This window comes from Salvelinus namaycush, unplaced genomic scaffold, assembly GCF_016432855.1.
Source record: "Salvelinus namaycush isolate Seneca unplaced genomic scaffold, SaNama_1.0 Scaffold15, whole genome shotgun sequence".
In the NCBI taxonomy this organism is placed as follows: Eukaryota; Metazoa; Chordata; class Actinopteri; order Salmoniformes; family Salmonidae; genus Salvelinus; species Salvelinus namaycush.
The window spans coordinates 522,947-540,840 of NW_024058230.1; the positions used below are offsets into that span (position 1 = coordinate 522,947).

At 46.0% G+C, this 17,894-nt stretch overlaps 1 protein-coding gene across 3 annotated transcripts; it reads left to right on the forward strand.

Annotated features, from left to right (window-relative positions):
• The first annotated feature begins 233 nt into the window (after positions 1 to 233).
• LOC120036883 (E3 ubiquitin-protein ligase RNF170-like) lies at positions 234 to 15,142 on the forward strand. 3 transcript variants are annotated; one of them, XR_005474685.1, is made up of 8 exons: positions 234 to 310; positions 845 to 1,011; positions 1,238 to 1,316; positions 1,561 to 1,672; positions 5,622 to 5,695; positions 13,305 to 13,436; positions 13,785 to 14,377; positions 14,522 to 15,142. XR_005474685.1 is itself a non-coding variant. In XM_038983180.1 (8 exons), exons 2-8 carry the CDS (start codon positions 869 to 871, stop codon positions 14,086 to 14,088), a joined length of 810 nt encoding a protein of 269 aa, XP_038839108.1. In that variant the 5' UTR covers positions 234 to 310; positions 845 to 868; the 3' UTR covers positions 14,089 to 15,142. The 3 variants fall into 3 exon arrangements, 2 of the variants coding, with proteins under 2 accessions (XP_038839108.1, XP_038839107.1); XM_038983180.1 differs by having other exon boundaries at positions 13,785 to 14,027; positions 14,062 to 15,142; XM_038983179.1 differs by having other exon boundaries at positions 13,785 to 15,142.
• Positions 15,143 to 17,894: the final 2,752 nt, after the last annotated feature.

Sequence of the window (17,894 nt, forward strand, 5' to 3'; positions counted from 1 at the left end):
AAAAAAGATACCACTCTGAAGTAGGGGAAACCTCGACCCTGAATAGGATCAACCATCTTTATCAACGTTAGTTAGTCCAGAATACCTCTAAAGAAATCCAGGTAATCATAAGCATATGTGAAGAAGTACAAAAAAATGTTGACTGATTTATTCCATGAAAATGTGAATAAATACATTGTGTTGAATTTAGAGCAGGCAGTAATTGGGACGCCATTTAGAGTTAGGCTGGAAAAGGACCTTTCTAAGAATGCGGAAGTGGAGCAGTGAATTCCTATGGATCTTTCTTATTGTACTTCAGTGCAATGGACAGGTAACCATAACCTTCAGCAAACTGCTAACATTTTGCCTAACCCAAACCTTAATTATGACCAAAAAGGACATTTTTGTTTTCAAATAGATAGGGTGATACTTTTAGCTTGTAAACATTAACGTACCTGACTTAATTTAGCCCCTTTTCGTTCTTATTATCTGCATTGGCTATAGTTTAGCAATACGACAGATATAGCCTAAGTCATATTTAGCTATAAACTCTGGCTCTGCGTTGAGTGGTTTGCGTTCTGTAGCTAGCTAACGGTAACGTTTTTTTACTTATTTTATTTGTTATTTCACCTTTATTTAACCAGGTAGGCCAGTTGAGAACAAGTTCTCATTTACAACTGCGACTTGGCCAAGATAAAGCAAAGCAGTGCGACACAAACAACAACACAGAGTTACACATGGAATAAACAAACGTACAGTCAAATAACACAATAGAAACGTTGCCTCACTATAGCTAGCTAGATAGGTGGAGTTTGGGCTGGATGTAGCTAAGTGACTCATATTTACTCTCTCTGTTCTAAACCAGTTCTATAGGATATGATTAAGTGGGATGGATGAAAACAATGAATGTGGCGAGGTGGACTATTTGCTGCAAGCTGAAGACTCACTCATAGAGGGAGTCAGCAACCCAGTCCTGTTGGTTGTCGTTCTCAGTGTCACGTTCCTGTGTGGACTGGTAACTCTGCTCTGCAGGTCTAGTAATTATTGACATTCTTATGGGAATAAATGGTGTTGTGATGTTTTTTTGTAACCAGTTATTAACTTTTTTTAATTTTTTTATTACTTTCTTAAATCAAACATGTATCTTGTTTTCAACTGATATGCCAGTGAATGTTGTAGTTGGCAAGTTGTAGGCGGGTTTCTAATATCTGAAACTAAAGATGTTTTTTTTTTTTATTCTACACATCTCTACCTGCAGAAATGAGCAGTATAACATCCACCCAGAGAACCAGGAACATGTTCGTGCTGTCCGGCAACAGCTACAGTCCGAATCTCAGGTGTGACGATCTGCCGCTGTAACTGTCCCATTCGCAGCTCCTTTGTACTTTCTGGATCATGTTCATTAGGCACCAAATGGAAGACAATGTACTGATACAAAGAGGGACTATCTGAACTAGTTTAATCCATTTCAAAACGATTTTCTATTGTGTGCCCTAATGAACAGGACCCTGGTATTATATCTCATTAGTTTCTCCTCCATGAAAGTATCATACCACATCCTTCGCTCTGTCCGTCCCCCAGGAAGCTGAACCAGCCGAACCCAGGCAACAGTTCTATACAGACATGTCCTGTCCAGTGTGTCTACAGCAGGCCGTGCTGCCTGTGGAAACTAACTGCGGCCACCTCTTCTGTGGTAAGTGTGGCTGTCGCACTAGACTGATAGAAACAAGGAATCAGAACCAGGCCATAGCAGAGTATGTGAGTGGAGCGAGGAGTTGGACGCTGCCCAATTTGACTGGAGCGAGTTTCCTAAAGGCCAGAGCGTCAGCCTCTTCGTCCGCTTCAATTTTACTCAAGTAGCGCTCAATTCACGAGTTCTTTATTGACGTTATTGTCCCCATGGGGAAATTTTGTTGCAGTGTCATTTATACGTTTAAAGTGGTGTTTAAATAACCAAACAAATTGACAATACAACTTTCATAACAGTTACATACCAATAAAAAGAGACTAGACTGCTGGCCTTACTGGGTCAATAGGAACATTAGACTGCTGGTCTTACTGAGTCTATAGGAACATTAGCCTGCTGGCCTTACTGGGTCGATATTAACATTAGCCTGCTGGCCTTACTGGGTGGATAGGAACATTAGCCTGCTGGCCTTACTGGGTGGATAGGATCATTAGCCAGAGCTATTTAGGAGGGATATCACACCTGGCACAAATGATTGTCTAGTTGTGTTTTTCCTGCCGAGGGGTGCCCTATACCTGCACCCAGAGGGGAGTAGTTCAAAGTCCGGGTACAGGGGGTGGCTTGGGTCTAAAATGATTTCTTGAGCTTTGCGGAGGGCCCTGACCTTAAAGATCTCATCCAGGCCTGTCTGTTTGACTCCAAGTACCTTGCTTGCTGTGGTGATAATCCTCAGCATATTTCTCTGGCTGACAGTGGAATTGCCAAACCAACAAACAATACAAAAAGTTCATGGCATGCCGGCCCAACATGCATTTATGGTATACTTGTGTGCTGCCATAGCTCTTTGCTTTAGCTACTGTCATCTAGTATGCTAAATATTTTCATAAACTGATAAAACACAGGTGAAAAATCAAGGTGAGTTACAATGTTCCCTTTTTTCGGCACTGAGTAAATATCAGGTCTGCTGAGCACAAACTTGAACATTGTTAAAATTCTGTGCAACTTGCAGCACGCATTTACTGTGAACATTGAGGCTGTACCTGCTTTAAGTTACAGGTTTAACAGTGGCCATGTAGACTACTGTGTCTATTTGATCATAATGTAGACCTACCAGAGTGGCCTACCATCAAAAACAATGGATAAATGCATCCCATAACATTTTAACATGGAAATAGCTGTTCTATCATTCATCCTACAGTAGCAGCCAATGTGAGGTCTTCAATGTAGCCCTATAGTGCATGAGAATTTTGAAGAAAAAAAATACATGCAGGGCTTGACATTACCCTGTTGATCCACTTGTCCTTCAGACAAGGCGTTGACTGAAAATGTTTTATTTTTTGATGCAAGAAACCACGACAAAATAAAATGCATTATTATACCATTATTACAGAGAATCAGACAAATGATGCAACCCTCTGCGTTTTGGCTACTTCGCTTATTCAAGCCTGTCTCAAAATACAACACTGGCCCTTTAAGACAAAAAAAAGCTCTTTACCTGACTAGCTTTTTAAAAATGTCTGGAATTGTATATGTGTGGTGCTCTTGTTGGAAGCAATCACTCCCCTATAGCTGACTACAAATGATCTATAACTGGGCTAATAACTCACTAAATAGCAAAGGATATTAAAAAAATGTGCACACTTGGCCTAATGCAGCTCTCAGTTTGATCTCAAAACAAGCTGCATCTACTCACGACCGCTCATGCTGTAAGCACAGTCCAGTTCAAAGTAAATGGCACAGATCCATATATGGCAATGGTCAATTTGAATATAGGCCTACTGCAGCTGTCATTGGTTATGGCGCACCAGTCTGTGTAGAGTACAGCTGAGTAGTGCGTGTCAATGCAATAGAATCTTACTCCAATGTGTTCTGCCTACAACACAATCTCTTGCATAGTTCGTTTTTGTTTCGGGGTGTTGTATTGAAAGTGGCTAATATTGCGTTGATTCGATCACATTTGCCACAGTAAAGGGAAACGTTGACAGTGTTAACAGGAGAAACTCTAGAACAATGGTGACCAACCCTCTTCTGAGTCCAGGTCACTTTGAGTCAAAATGCAAGCGGAGATCTACCATTCAGATTTTTTTTTTTTTTTTTACATGATTTAAAAAAATGTAAGCCTATGCAACATTAACCAATTAAAAACAGTTCTGGAGCAATGAGGTTTGTGCAGTAAACTATAGGCCCAACACATTGTCACCGCATATTTGTCACCACATGGCTTTGCTTGAATTGCCCTGCCAATGCATTGTTGTTTGGACAATTTAAAAATATATATATCTCTAAATTTGAGGTAGGCTATATGATCACACCGGTAAAAGATCCGTTGTATTACTTGTGAAGCACAGCTGAGTGAGCATACATTTCAATTATTAGCTTTTTATACTGAACAAAAATAGAAATGCAACAAGATTTTACAGAGTTACAGTTCATATGAGGATATCAGTCAATCTAAATAAATGCGTTAGGCCCTAATCTATGGATTTCACATGACTGGGCAGGGGCGGAGCTATGGATGGGCCTGGGAGGGCATAGGCCCACCCACTGGGGAGCCAGGCCCAGCCAATCAGAATGAGTCTCTCCCCACAAAAGGACTTTATTACAAACAGAAATATTCCTTACCTGTGGCCAATGACCTTGAGCCTTCTTGGACTGGCACTTCTGATGTAAATCTATGGCAGCACCCACGGGGGCTTGAACTGCCTAGCTCTCCCTGAAGATTCTGTGGTGACCTGGTATCCCCATGAGTGACACTGAGCCAATCACGGCGCAACTAGAGAAAATGACCAACGCCTCCGCTCTGTGCTTTCGCTGGCTGCCCCTCCACAGGAAGCACTGAGCTCAGGCTGAAAACTGCATTTTGGAGCGGCTTTATTAACTAAAGGATTTATTTTATTTTATATATTTGACATTGTTTGCAAACTGATATGTAACACGAATTAATGTCAAAATAACATGCAAAATAGGCCAATTAAAAAATATATATATATTATGAGCGCTTCTCACAGTAACCTTTTCCTGTTGTTAATTAAAATAATTTTTATTCAAATAATTTGGTTTCAAATAATTTGGTTTCAATAACTTGGACATGGAGTGGAAATCTCAGTGCTAGAGGCGTCACTACAGACCCTGGTTCGATCCCGGGCTGTATCACAACCTGCCATGATCGGGAGTCCCATAGGGCGGCGCATAATTAGCCCAGCGTCGTCCGGGTTTGGCTGGGGTAGGCCGTCATTGTAAATAAGAATTTGTTCTTAACTGACTTGCCTAGTTAAATAAATAAAAATAAAAAGCCCTGCATGTATTTTTCTTCCCCGGAGCGGTTGGAAAGGATGTGGACCGCCGGAGCAGTGTGCAAGCAGAGCTCCATGAGCAAGGGGTTTCCGACCACTCAACTCTGCTCACATACTCTAGGCCAGGCCTCTCCAACCCTGTTCCTGGAGAGCTACCATCCTGTAGGTTTTAACTCCAACCCTGTTCCTGGAGAGATACTGTCCTGTAGGTTTTCACTCCAACCCTGTTCCTAAAGAGCTACCCTCCTGTAGGTTTTCACCCTAATCTAGTACACCTGATTCTAATAATTAGCTGGTTGATAAGCTGAATCAGGTTAGTTACAACTGGGGTTGAAAGGAAAACCTACAGGAGGGTAGCTCTCCAGGAACTGGGTTGCAGTTTAAACTTACAGGAGGGTAGCTCTCCAGGAACAGGGTTGGAGTTAAAACCTACAGGAGGGTTTCTCTCCAGGAACAGGGTTGGAGTTAAAACCTACAGGAGGGTATCTCTCCAGGAACAGGGTTGGAGTTAAAACCTACAGGAGGGTAGCTCTCCAGGAACATGGTTGGACAGCCCTGCTCTAGGCCATAAGAACAAGGAATTAGAATCAGGCCAACTATTGAATGATTCAGCTATTGGATAGATCCATCTGGTTTTGATCAAGTTTTCCTTTATTTTGAAGGTTCTTGTATAATTGCGTATTGGAGATATGGGACGTGGTTCGGTGCAATCAATTGTCCCATCTGCAGACAAATGGTGAGACTAAATGCTGCTTCCAACTTTCCCTTCTTTCAAACACATGTATTATCATACACACTTAGTAATACAATTTATCCATCCACACATGGCGTAGCAGTGTAGACGTGTTTTGTTTCATCCTCTCGTGTACGTTTGTATTTTTCGTATTTCTTGTATATATTTTAATTTTTTTTTCTATCTCTTTTCGATTTTTAATTCGATTATACATTCCGGTAACCTACCTCACCCAATGTGATACGGAATCGCTATTATTTTTTAACTTTGGAACACATTCAAGAACCCCCAGTAGCTAACCAGCTAATCAGCTACAAGCTATTTAGTCATTTTTAGCCGCTGCTAGCAGCTTTTACCTTCTGCACAGACACCAGCCCTGTTATTAGCCTGGATATTACTCACCAATTTACCAGCATCGGACTGTCTCTCCACAACAACGCCGGATTCTTGCCGTAATCCCTGAGCCACTACTTCTGATCCTCACAGCTAGTTTGCAGCTAGCGCCACTGCCATGAAGCTAGCACGAAGCTAGCACCAGTTAGCAAACACAATTCTACAATACCTCTTTCGCCATCGCCATCCGGCTTGGATTCTCTGTCGACACGACCACGTCTGGTCTGCAGACGAATACCCCATCCGCTGTGCCCTCAACCGGCCTCCGTCTGAGCAGACCCCCTCCGTCTGAGCAGACCACCCCCCGGGCTACTAACTTTAAACGCCGCGTGCTAGCGTAGTGGCGGCTTCCCTGCTCCATCTACGGCTGCCCCCTGGACACTATGATCACTTGGCTACATAGCTGATGCCTGCCGGACTGTCCATTAATTCACGGTACTCCATTCTGTTTATTTGTGTTTTATCTGTCGGCTCTGTGTTTTAACTCAGGCTCTGTGTATAGTTAATCCGACCCTCTCTGCCTAGTCGTCGCCATTTTTACCTGCTGTTGCTGTGTTAGCTGACTAGCTGCTGTTATCTCACCTGTTGTTTTAGCTAGCTCTCCCAATCAAGACCTGCAATCACTTTATGCCTTACTGTATGTCTCTCTCAAATATCAATATGCCTTGTATACTGTTGTTCAGGCTAGTTATCATTGTTTTGGTTTGCAATGGACCACGCAGTTCCACTCTCCGTACCTCTGATACCTCCTTTGTCCCACCTCCCACACATGCGGTGACCTCACCCATTGAGACCAGCATGTCCAGAGATACAACCTCTCTTATCATCACCCAGTGCCTGGGCTTGCCTCCGCTGTACCCGTGCCCTACCATACCCCTGTCTGCACATTATGCCCAGAATCTATTCTACCACGCCCATAAATCTGCTCCTTTTATTCCTTGTCCCCAATGCTCTAGGCGACCAGTTTTGATAGCCTTTAGCCGCACCCTCATCCTACTACTCCTCTGTTCCTCGGGTGATGTGGAGGTAAACCCAGGCCCTGCATGTCCCCAGGCACCCTCATTTGTTGACTTCTGTGATCGAAAAAGCCTTGGCCTCATGCATGTCAACATCAGAAGCCTCCTCCCTAAGTTTGTCTTACTCACCGCTTTAGCACACTCTGCCTTAGCACACTCTGCCAACCCTGATGTCCTTGCCGTGTCTGAATCCTGGCTTAGGAAGGCCACCAAAAATTCAGAGATTTCCATACCCAACTATAACACTTTCCGTCAAGATAGAACTGCCAAAGGGGGAGGAGTTGCAATCTACTGCAGAGATAGCCTGCAAAGTTCTGTCATACTTTCCAGGTCTAATTAAAAAAATTAATCTCTCCAGAAATAAGTCTCTCACTGTTGCCGCCTGCTACCGACCCCCCTCAGCTCCCAGCTGTGCCCTGGACACCATCTGTGAATTGATCGCTCCCCATCTAGCTTCAGAGTTTGTTCTGTTAGGTGACCTAAACTGGGATATGCTTAACACCCCGGCAGTCCTACAATCTAAGCTAGATGCCCTCAATCTCACACAAATCATCAAGGAACCCACCAGGTACAACCCTAAATCCGTAAACATGGGCACCCTAATAGACATTATCCTGACCAACTTGCCCTCCAAATACACCTCTGCTGTCTTCAATCAAGATCTCAGCGATCACTGCCTCATTGCCTGTATCCGCTACGGGTCCGCGGTCAAACGACCACCCCTCATCACTGTCAAACGCTCCCTAAAACACTTCTGCGAGCAGGCCTTTCTAATCGACCTGGCCCGGGTACCCTGGAAGGATATTGACCTCATCCCGTCAGTTGAGGATGCCTGGTCATTCTTTAAAAGTTACTTCCTCACCATATTAGACAAGCATGCTCCGTTCAAAAAATGCAGAACTAAGAACAGATATAGCCCTTGGTTCACTCCAGACCTGACTGCCCTCGACCAGCACAAAACCATCCTGTGGCGAACTGCAATAGCATCGAAGAGCCCCCGCGATATGCAACTGTTCAGGGAAGTCAGGAACCAATACACGCAGTCAGTCAGGAAAGCAAAGGCCAGCTTTTTCAAGCAGAAATTTGCATCCTGTAGCTCTAACTCCAAAAAGTTCTGGGATACTGTAAAGTCCATGGAGAACAAGAGCACCTCCTCCCAGCTGCCCACTGCACTGAGGCTAGGTAACACGGTCACCACCGATAAATCCGTGATAATCGAAAACTTCAACAAGCATTTCTCAACGGCTGGCCATGCCTTCCTCCTCGCCCAAGCCTCCCCAGCTTCTCCTTTACCCAAATCCAGATAGCAGATGTTCTGAAAGAGCTGGAAAACCTGGACCCATACAAATCAGCTGGGCTTGACAATCTGGACCCCCTATTTCTGAGACTGTCCGCCGCCATTGTCGCACCCCCTATTACCAGCCTGTTCAACCTCTCCTTCGTATCATCTGAGATCCCCAAGGATTGGAAAGCTGCCGCGGTCATCACCCTCTTCAAAGGGGGAGACACCCTGGACCCAAACTGTTACAGACCTATATCCATCCTGCCCTGCCTATCTAAGGTCTTCGAAAGCCAAGTCAACAAACGGATCACTGACCATCTCGAATCCCACCGTACCTTCTCCGCTGTGCAATCCGGTTTCCGAGCCGGTCACGGGTGCACCTCAGCCACGCTCAAGGTACTAAACGATATCATAACCGCCATCGATAAAAGACAGTACTGTGCAGCCGTCTTCATCGACCTGGCCAAGGCTTTCGACTCTGTCAATCACCATATTCTTATCGGCAGACTCAGTAGCCTCGGTTTTTCTAATGACTGCCTTGCCTGGTTCACCAACTACTTTGCAGACAGAGTTCAGTGTGTCAAATCAGAGGGCATGTTGTCCGGTCCTCTGGCAGTCTCTATGGGGGTACCACAGGGTTCAATTCTCGGGCCGACTCTTTTCTCTGTATATATCAATGATGTTGCTCTTGCTGCGGGCGATTCCCTGATCCACCTCTACGCAGACGACACCCTTCTGTATACTTCTGGCCCTTCCTTGGACACTGTGCTATCTAACCTCCAAACGAGCTTCAATGCCATACAACACTCCTTCCGTGGCCTCCAACTGCTCTTAAACGCTAGTAAAACCAAATGCATGCTTTTCAACCGTTCGCTGCCTGCACCCGCACGCCCGACTAGCATCACCACCCTGGACGGTTCCGACCTAGAATATGTGGACATCTATAAGTACCTAGGTGTCTGGCTAGACTGCAAACTCTCCTTCCAGACTCATATCAAACATCTCCAATCCAAAATCAAATCTAGTCGGCTTTCTATTTCGCAACAAAGCCTCCTTCACTCACGCCGCCAAACTTACCCTAGTAAAACTGACTATCCTACCGATCCTCGACTTCGGCGATGTCATCTACAAAATAGCTTCCAATACTCTACTCAGCAAACTGGATGCAGTTTATCACAGTGCCATCCGTTTTGTTACTAAAGCACCTTATACGACACACCACTGCGACCTGTATGACCTAGTCGGCTGGCCCTCGCTACATGTTCGTCGTCAGACCCACTGGCTCCAGGTCATCTACAAGGCTATGCTAGGTAAAGTGCCGCCTTATCTCAGTTCACTGGTCACGATGGCTACACCCACCCGTAGCACGCGCTCCAGCAGGTGTATCTCACTGATCATCCCTAAAGCCAAAACCTCATTTGGACGCCTTTCCTTCCAGTTCTCTGCTGCCTATGACTGGAACGAATTGCAAAAATCTCTGAAGTTGGAGACTTTTATCTCCCTCAACAACTTTAAACATCTGCTATCCGAGCAGCTAACCGATCGCTGCAGCTGTACATAGTCCATCGGTATATAGCCCACCCAATTTACCTACCTCGCCCCCCATACTGCTTTTATTTATTTACTTTTCTGCTCTTTTGCACACCAGTATCTCTACTTGCACATGATCATCTGATGATTTATCACTCCAGTGTTAATCTGCTAAATTGTAATTATTCGATTTATTGCCTACCTCCTCATGCCTTTTGCACACATTGTATATAGATTCTCTTTTTTTCTACCATGTTATTGACTTGTTTATTGTTTACTCCATGTGTAACTCTGTGTTGTCTGTTCACACTGCTATGCTTTATCTTGGCCAGGTCGCAGTTGCAAATGAGAACTTGTTCTCAACTAGCCTACCTGGTTAAATAAAGGTGAAATAAATAAACATTGTTAAAAACAAAACAGTACCTTTACTATTCTTTTGGGTTTTTCTTTTGGATGCTGAAATAAAAATTGAAAATAACATTTCCAACAGATGCGTTGTTGTTCTCGCGCACATTTCTCTCCTGTGTGAACAGGTGACCCTGTTGACCCCATGTCTCTCCTATGTGAACAGGTGACCCTGTTGACCCCATGTCTCCTATGTGAACAGGTGACCCTGTTGACCCCATGTCTCTCCTGTGTGAACAGGTGACCCTGTTGACCCCATGTCTCCTATGTGAACAGGTGACCCTGTTGACCCCATGTCTCCTATGTGAACAGGTGACCCTGTTGACCCCATGTCTCTCCTATGTGAACAGGTGACCCTGTTGACCCCATGTCTCCTATGTGAACAGGTGACCCTGTTGACCCCATGTCTCTCCTGTGTGAACAGGTGACCCTGTTGACCCCATGTCTCTCCTATGTGAACAGGTGACCCTGTTGACCCCATGTCTCCTATGTGAACAGGTGACCCTGTTGACCCCATGTCTCTCCTGTGTGAACAGGTGACCCTGTTGACCCCATGTCTCCTATGTGAACAGGTGACCCTGTTGACCCCATGTCTCCTATGTGAACAGGTGACCCTGTTGACCCCATGTCTCTCCTATGTGAACAGGTGACCCTGTTGACCCCATGTCTCCTATGTGAACAGGTGACCCTGTTGACCCCATGTCTCTCCTGTGTGAACAGGTGACCCTGTTGACCCCATGTCTCTCCTATGTGAACAGGTGACTCTGTTGACCCCATGTCTCCTATGTGAACAGGTGACTCTGTTGACCCCATGTCTCCTATGTGAACAGGTGACCCTGTTGACCCCATGTCTCTCCTGTGTGAACAGGTGACCCTGTTGACCCCATGTCTCTCCTGTGTGAACAGGTGACCCTGTTGACCCCATGTCTCTCCTGTGTGAACAGGTGACCCTGTTGACCCCATGTCTCTCCTGTGTGAACAGGTGACCCTGTTGACCCCATGTCTCTCCTGTGTGAACAGGTGACCCTGTTGACCCCATGTCTCTCCTGTGTGAACAGGTGACCCTGTTGACCCCATGTCTCTCCTATGTGAACAGGTGACCCTGTTGACCCCATGTCTCTCCTGTGTGAACAGGTGACCCTGTTGACCCCATGTCTCTCCTGTGTGAACAGGTGACCCTGTTGACCCCATGTCTCTCCTATGTGAACAGGTGACTCTGTTGACCCCATGTCTCTCCTATGTGAACAGGTGACTCTGTTGACCCCATGTCTCTCCTATGTGAACAGGTGACCCTGTTGACCCCATGTCTCCTATGTGAACAGTTGACCCTGTTGACCCCATGTCTCTCCTATGTGAACAGGTGACCCTGTTGACCCCATGTCTCCTATGTGAACAGGTGACCCTGTTGACCCCATGTCTCTCCTATGTGAACAGGTGACCCTGTTGACCCCATGTCTCTCCTATGTGAACAGGTGACCCTGTTGACCCCATGTCTCTCCTATGTGAACAGGTGACCCTGTTGACCCCATGTCTCTCCTATGTGAACAGGTGACCCTGTTGACCCCATGTCTCCTATGTGAACAGGTGACCCTGTTGACCCCATGTCTCTCCTGTGTGAACAGGTGACCCTGTTGACCCCATGTCTCTCCTATGTGAACAGGTGACCCTGTTGACCCCATGTCTCTCCTATGTGAACAGGTGACCCTGTTGACCCCATGTCTCTCCTATGTGAACAGGTGACCCTGTTGACCCCATGTCTCTCCTATGTGAACAGGTGACCCTGTTGACCCCATGTCTCTCCTATGTGAACAGGTGACTCTGTTGACCCCATGTCTCTCCTGTGTGAACAGGTGACCCTGTTGACCCCATGTCTCTCCTATGTGAACAGGTGACCCTGTTGACCCCATTTCTCTCCTGTGTGAACAGGTGACCCTGTTGACCCCATGTCTCTCCTGTGTGAACAGGTGACCCTGTTGACCCCATGTCTCTCCTATGTGAACAGGTGACCCTGTTGACCCCATTTCTCTCCTGTGTGAACAGGTGACCCTGTTGACCCCATGTCTCTCCTGTGTGAACAGGTGACCCTGTTGACCCCATGTCTCTCCTGTGTGAACAGGTGACCCTGTTGACCCCATGTCTCCTATGTGAACAGGTGACCCTGTTGACCCCATGTCTCTCCTATGTGAACAGGTGACCCTGTTGACCCCATGTCTCTCCTATGTGAACAGGTGACCCTGTTGACCCCATGTCTCTCCTATGTGAACAGGTGACCCTGTTGACCCCATGTCTCTCCTATGTGAACAGGTGACCCTGTTGACCCCATGTCTCTCCTATGTGAACAGGTGACCCTGTTGACCCCATGTCTCTCCTATGTGAACAGGTGACCCTGTTGACCCCATGTCTCTCCTATGTGAACAGGTGACCCTGTTGACCCCATGTCTCTCCTGTGTGAACAGGTGACCCTGTTGACCCCATGTCTCTCCTGTGTGAACAGGTGACCCTGTTGACCCCATGTCTCTCCTATGTGAACAGGTGACCCTGTTGACCCCATGTCTCTCCTATGTGAACAGGTGACCCTGTTGACCCCATGTCTCTCCTATGTGAACAGGTGACCCTGTTGACCCCATGTCTCTCCTATGTGAACAGGTGACCCTGTTGACCCCATGTCTCCTATGTGAACAGGTGACCCTGTTGACCCCATGTCTCTCCTATGTGAACAGGTGACCCTGTTGACCCCATGTCTCTCCTATGTGAACAGGTGACCCTGTTGACCCCATGTCTCTCCTATGTGAACAGGTGACTCTGTTGACCCCATGTCTCTCCTGTGTGAACAGGTGACCCTGTTGACCCCATGTCTCTCCTATGTGAACAGGTGACCCTGTTGACCCCATGTCTCTCCTATGTGAACAGGTGACCCTGTTGACCCCATGTCTCTCCTATGTGAACAGGTGACCTTGTTGACCCCATGTCTCTCCTATGTGAACAGGTGACCCTGTTGTTCCCACTCTTCCACGAGGAAGTATCCCCTCAGCAGGTACAGGATGGAACGGTTGAACCTCTCTTCATCCTCCGGGATCTCAGCGACTACAACCGCAGGTTCTCCGGACAACCCAGATCTGTGAGTTTTTAATTTGCCACATCAGTATTTCTCTCATGCACTTAGAGAGAATTGTTATTACCGGATAAACAGAGAGAGTCTACACCAAATTGCAACTGATTCCTTGAAATGTAATTCATTAAATTGAAATCATAGTTACTCACTCCCCATTCTGCGCTGTGATGTCATATTTAAACACTACTAAGGTTACGGTAGCCTGGTCCCAGAAATAGTTTACCGTCTCACTAAACTGTATTACGTGCCAATGATCATATGAGTTGGCAAAACGGCACAAACAGATCTGGGACCAGGCTAATGTTACTGCTTAAACACAGACATTTTTAACTCCACTGCTCTCCCTGCTCTCAGCTGATGGACCGGCTGCGTGACGTTCCCACGTTGCTGCGCCACCTCTTCAGGGATATGTTCTCCGTCGGGGGCCTGTTCTGGATGTTTCGGATCCGTGTCCTGCTGTGTCTGATCGGGGCTCTGACCTACCTGATCTCCCCACTGGACTTCATCCCTGAGGCTCTGTTCGGTCTGCTAGGCTTCCTGGACGACTTCTTCATCATCCTGCTTCTGTTCATCTATATCTCTATCATGTATAGAGAGGTGGTGACCCAGAGACTGGCAGTGTGATGGAGAGGTGGTGACCCAGAGACTGGCAGTGTGATGGAGAGGTGGTGACCCAGAGACTGGCAGTGTGATGGAGAGGTGGTGACCCAGAGACTGGCAGTGTGATGGAGAGGTGGTGACCCAGAGACTGGCAGTGTGATGGAGAGGTGGTGACCCAGAGACTGGCAGGGTGATGAATAGAGGTGGTGACCCAGCAACTGGCAGCGTGATGAAGAGAGGTGGTGACCCAGAGACTGGCAGGGTGATGAAGAGAGGTGGTGACCCAGAGACTGGCTGGGTGATGAAGAGAGGTGGTGACGCAGAGACTGGCAGGGTGGTGAAGAGAGGTGGTGACCCAGAGACTGGCTGGGTGATGAAGAGAGGTGGTGACCCAGAGACTGGCAGCGTGATGAAGAGAGGTGGTGACCCAGAGACTGGCAGGGTGATGAAGAGAGGTGGTGACGCAGAGACTGGCAGGGTGGTGAAGAGAGGTGGTGACCCAGTGACACAATGTGGTGACACAATGCCAGAACCAGTGACCTATAATCGATTAGTTTCAGGTCAAAGGCACTCGGTGAGGAGGGTGCTCTGTGTCTGTTGCTTTGGATTGGAGTTCCACCATGCAAAAGATTGGGGACTAGTTGCTGTGTCTGCTGGCATCAAAATGTCTATGATTGAGAGTCCTAAAGTTAATATTCAGTCATGTCTGCTTGTTTCATCAGTTGAGATGTAATCCTTTTGAATCTGAAAGTGTGTGTGTTTAAAAAAAATATATATATATATTATTATTTAAAAACATTTTTTAGGAATTGACTAGTTACAAAGCAGCTGCTGGATTCAATCTAGTCTTTGTATAAATAGCTGGACTGCCCTGTAGCATGGCATGTAAAATCAATCTGGGGAAAATATGTGACATGTTAAAGAGACTTATCTCATCGTCTTATGTGTAAGGATTACTGTGAAATAATATTATTATTAATGAGTAAAGAAAACCGTAGACTTATTTAAACAAAATTAATGACCGTTGTTACAGATTAAAATGATTTAATCTATTTTAGTTTAAGGGCTAGTCTTTAAGAAATGTAAAACTTTTTTGGGGGGGGGGGAAACTACAAAAGCAAAAAAACGCAAAGACCCACATTCCTATTGAGTTATAACCCCAGACCCCCCCCCACATTCCTATTGAGTTATAACCCCAGACCCCCCCCCCCCCCCCCCACACATTCCTATTGAGTTATAACCCCAGACCCCCCCCACATTCCTATTGAGTTACAACCCCAGACCCCCCCCCCACACACAAACACGTACCTCATGTCGCTGGATTTCAAGTTAATAAACTCAGCAAAAAAAGAAACGTCCTCTCACTGTCAACTGGGTTTCTTTTCAGAAAACTTAACGTGTAAATATTTGTATGAACATAAGATTCAACAACTGAGACATAAACTGAACAAGTTCCACAGACATGTGACTAACAGAAATGGAATAATGTGTCCCTGAACAAACGGGGGGTCAAAATCAAAAGTAACAGTCAGTATCTGGTGTGGCCACCAGCTGCATTAAGTACTGCAGTGCATCTCCTCATGGACTGCACCAGATTTGCCAGTTCTTGCTCTGAGATGTTACCCCACTCTTCCACCAAGGCACCTGCAAGTTCCCGGACATTTCTGGGGAGAATGGCCCTAGCCCTCACCCTCCGATCGAACAGGTCCCAGACGTGCTCAATGGGATTGAGATCCGGGCTCTTCGCTGGCCATGGCAGAACACTGACATTCCTGTCTTGCAGGAAATCACGCACAGAACGAGCAGTATGGCTGGTGGCATTGTCATACTGGATGAGCCTGCAGGAAGGGTACCACATGAGGGAGGAGGATGTCTTCCCTGTAACGCACAGCATTGAGATTGAGCTTGTTGTCATTGCAGGCAGTCTGATGATGCTGTGACACACCACCCCAGACCATGATGGACCCTCCACCTCCAAATCGATCCCGCTCCAGAGAACAGGCCTCGGTGTGACGCTCATTCCTTGCGAATCCGACCATCACCCCTGGTGAGACAAAACCGTGACTCGTTAGTGAAGAGCACTTTTTGCCAGTCCTGTCTGGTCCAGCGACGATGTGTTTGTGCCCATAGGCGACGTTGTTGCCGGTGATGTCTGGTGAGGACCTGCCTTACAACAGGCCTACAAACCCTCAGTCCAGCCTCTCTCAGCCTTTTGCGGACAGTCTGAGCACTGATGGAGGGATGGTGCGTTCCTGGTGTAACTCGGGCAGTTGTTCTTGACATCCTGTACCTGTCCCGCAGGTGTGATGTTCGGATGTACCGATCCTGTGCAGGTGTTGTTACACGTGGTCTGCCACTGCGAGGATGATCAGCTGTCCGTCCTGTCTCCCTGTAGCGCTGTCTTAGGTGTCTCACAGTACGGACATTGCAATTTATTGCCCTGGCCACATCTGCAGTCCACATGCCTCCTTGGAGCATGCCTAAGGCACATTCACACAGATGAGCAGGGACCCTGCTGGGCATCTTTCTTTTGGTGTTTTTCAGAGTCAGTAGAAAGGCCTCTTTAGTGTCCTCATAACTGTGACCTTAATTGCCTACCGTCTGTAAGCTGTTAGTGTCTTAATGACCGTTCCACAGGTGCATGTTCATTAATTGTTTATGGTTCATTGAACAAGCATGGGGAACAGTGTTTAAACCCTTTACAATGAAGATCTGTGAAGTCATTTGGATTTTTAAGAATTATCTTTGAAAAACTGAAAAAGGGATGTTTATTTTTTTTGCTGACTTTGTTTGTGCCCCTAGGCAAACCTCAGGTTCATTCATGGTTGATGTGAGAAGTTCTGGCAGAGAGAGAACTAGTGTCTGGGCATTTGTCCTGACATATTTAATTATGAATTAGGTTTAATGATGGTTCTTGAGGATTCTAGCCTGGATACCAGTCTGTTTCTGCCTTGTTGTTTGGCATGACAATGCGTGGCATGAAGGCACGAATAGATCTTGTACCAGGCTATGAGATTTCTGTTTTTTATCAAATGGCACTAGTGATGTTACTATCAGAATAAAGAACCATAAATGATGAGAGAGGTAATTGTTTATAATTTCCACTGAATCTGATAGTTTAGGAAATCAAATGTTATTTGTCGCATGAAAGATAGATTTAAAAAAAAAAAAAGTGAAATAGTAATATGAGGATTAAATACACAAATGAATAATGAGTAAAAATAACATGGCTATATACAGGAAGTACCAGGTAATAACATGGCTATATACAGGAAGTACCAGGTAATAACATGGCTATATACAGGAAGTACCAGGTAATAACATGGCTATATACAGGAAGTACCAGGTAATAACATGGCTATATACAGGAAGTACCAGGTAATGACATGGCTATATACAGGGAGTACCAGGTAATAACATGGCTATGTACAGGGAGTACCAGGTAATAACATTGCTATATACAGGAAGTACCAGGTAATACCATTGCTATATACAGGAAGTACCAGGTAATACCATGGCTATATACAGGAAGTACCAGGTAATACCATGGCTATATACAGGAAGTACCAGGTAATAACATGGCTATGTACAGGAAGTACCAGGTAATAACATGGCTATGTACAGGAAGTACCAGGTAATAACATGGCTATATACAGGAAGCACCAGGTAATAACATGGTTATGTACAGGGAGTACCAGTACTGAGTCAATGTGCAGTGGTACCAGGTAATTGAGGTAGATACGGTATGTACATATAGGTAGGGGTAGAGTGACTAGGCAACGGGATAGATAATGAGTGTAAAAGTGTGTGTGCCTATGTTTATGTGGGTGTGTGTGTTGCGGTGTGTGTGTGTTGGGGTGTCAG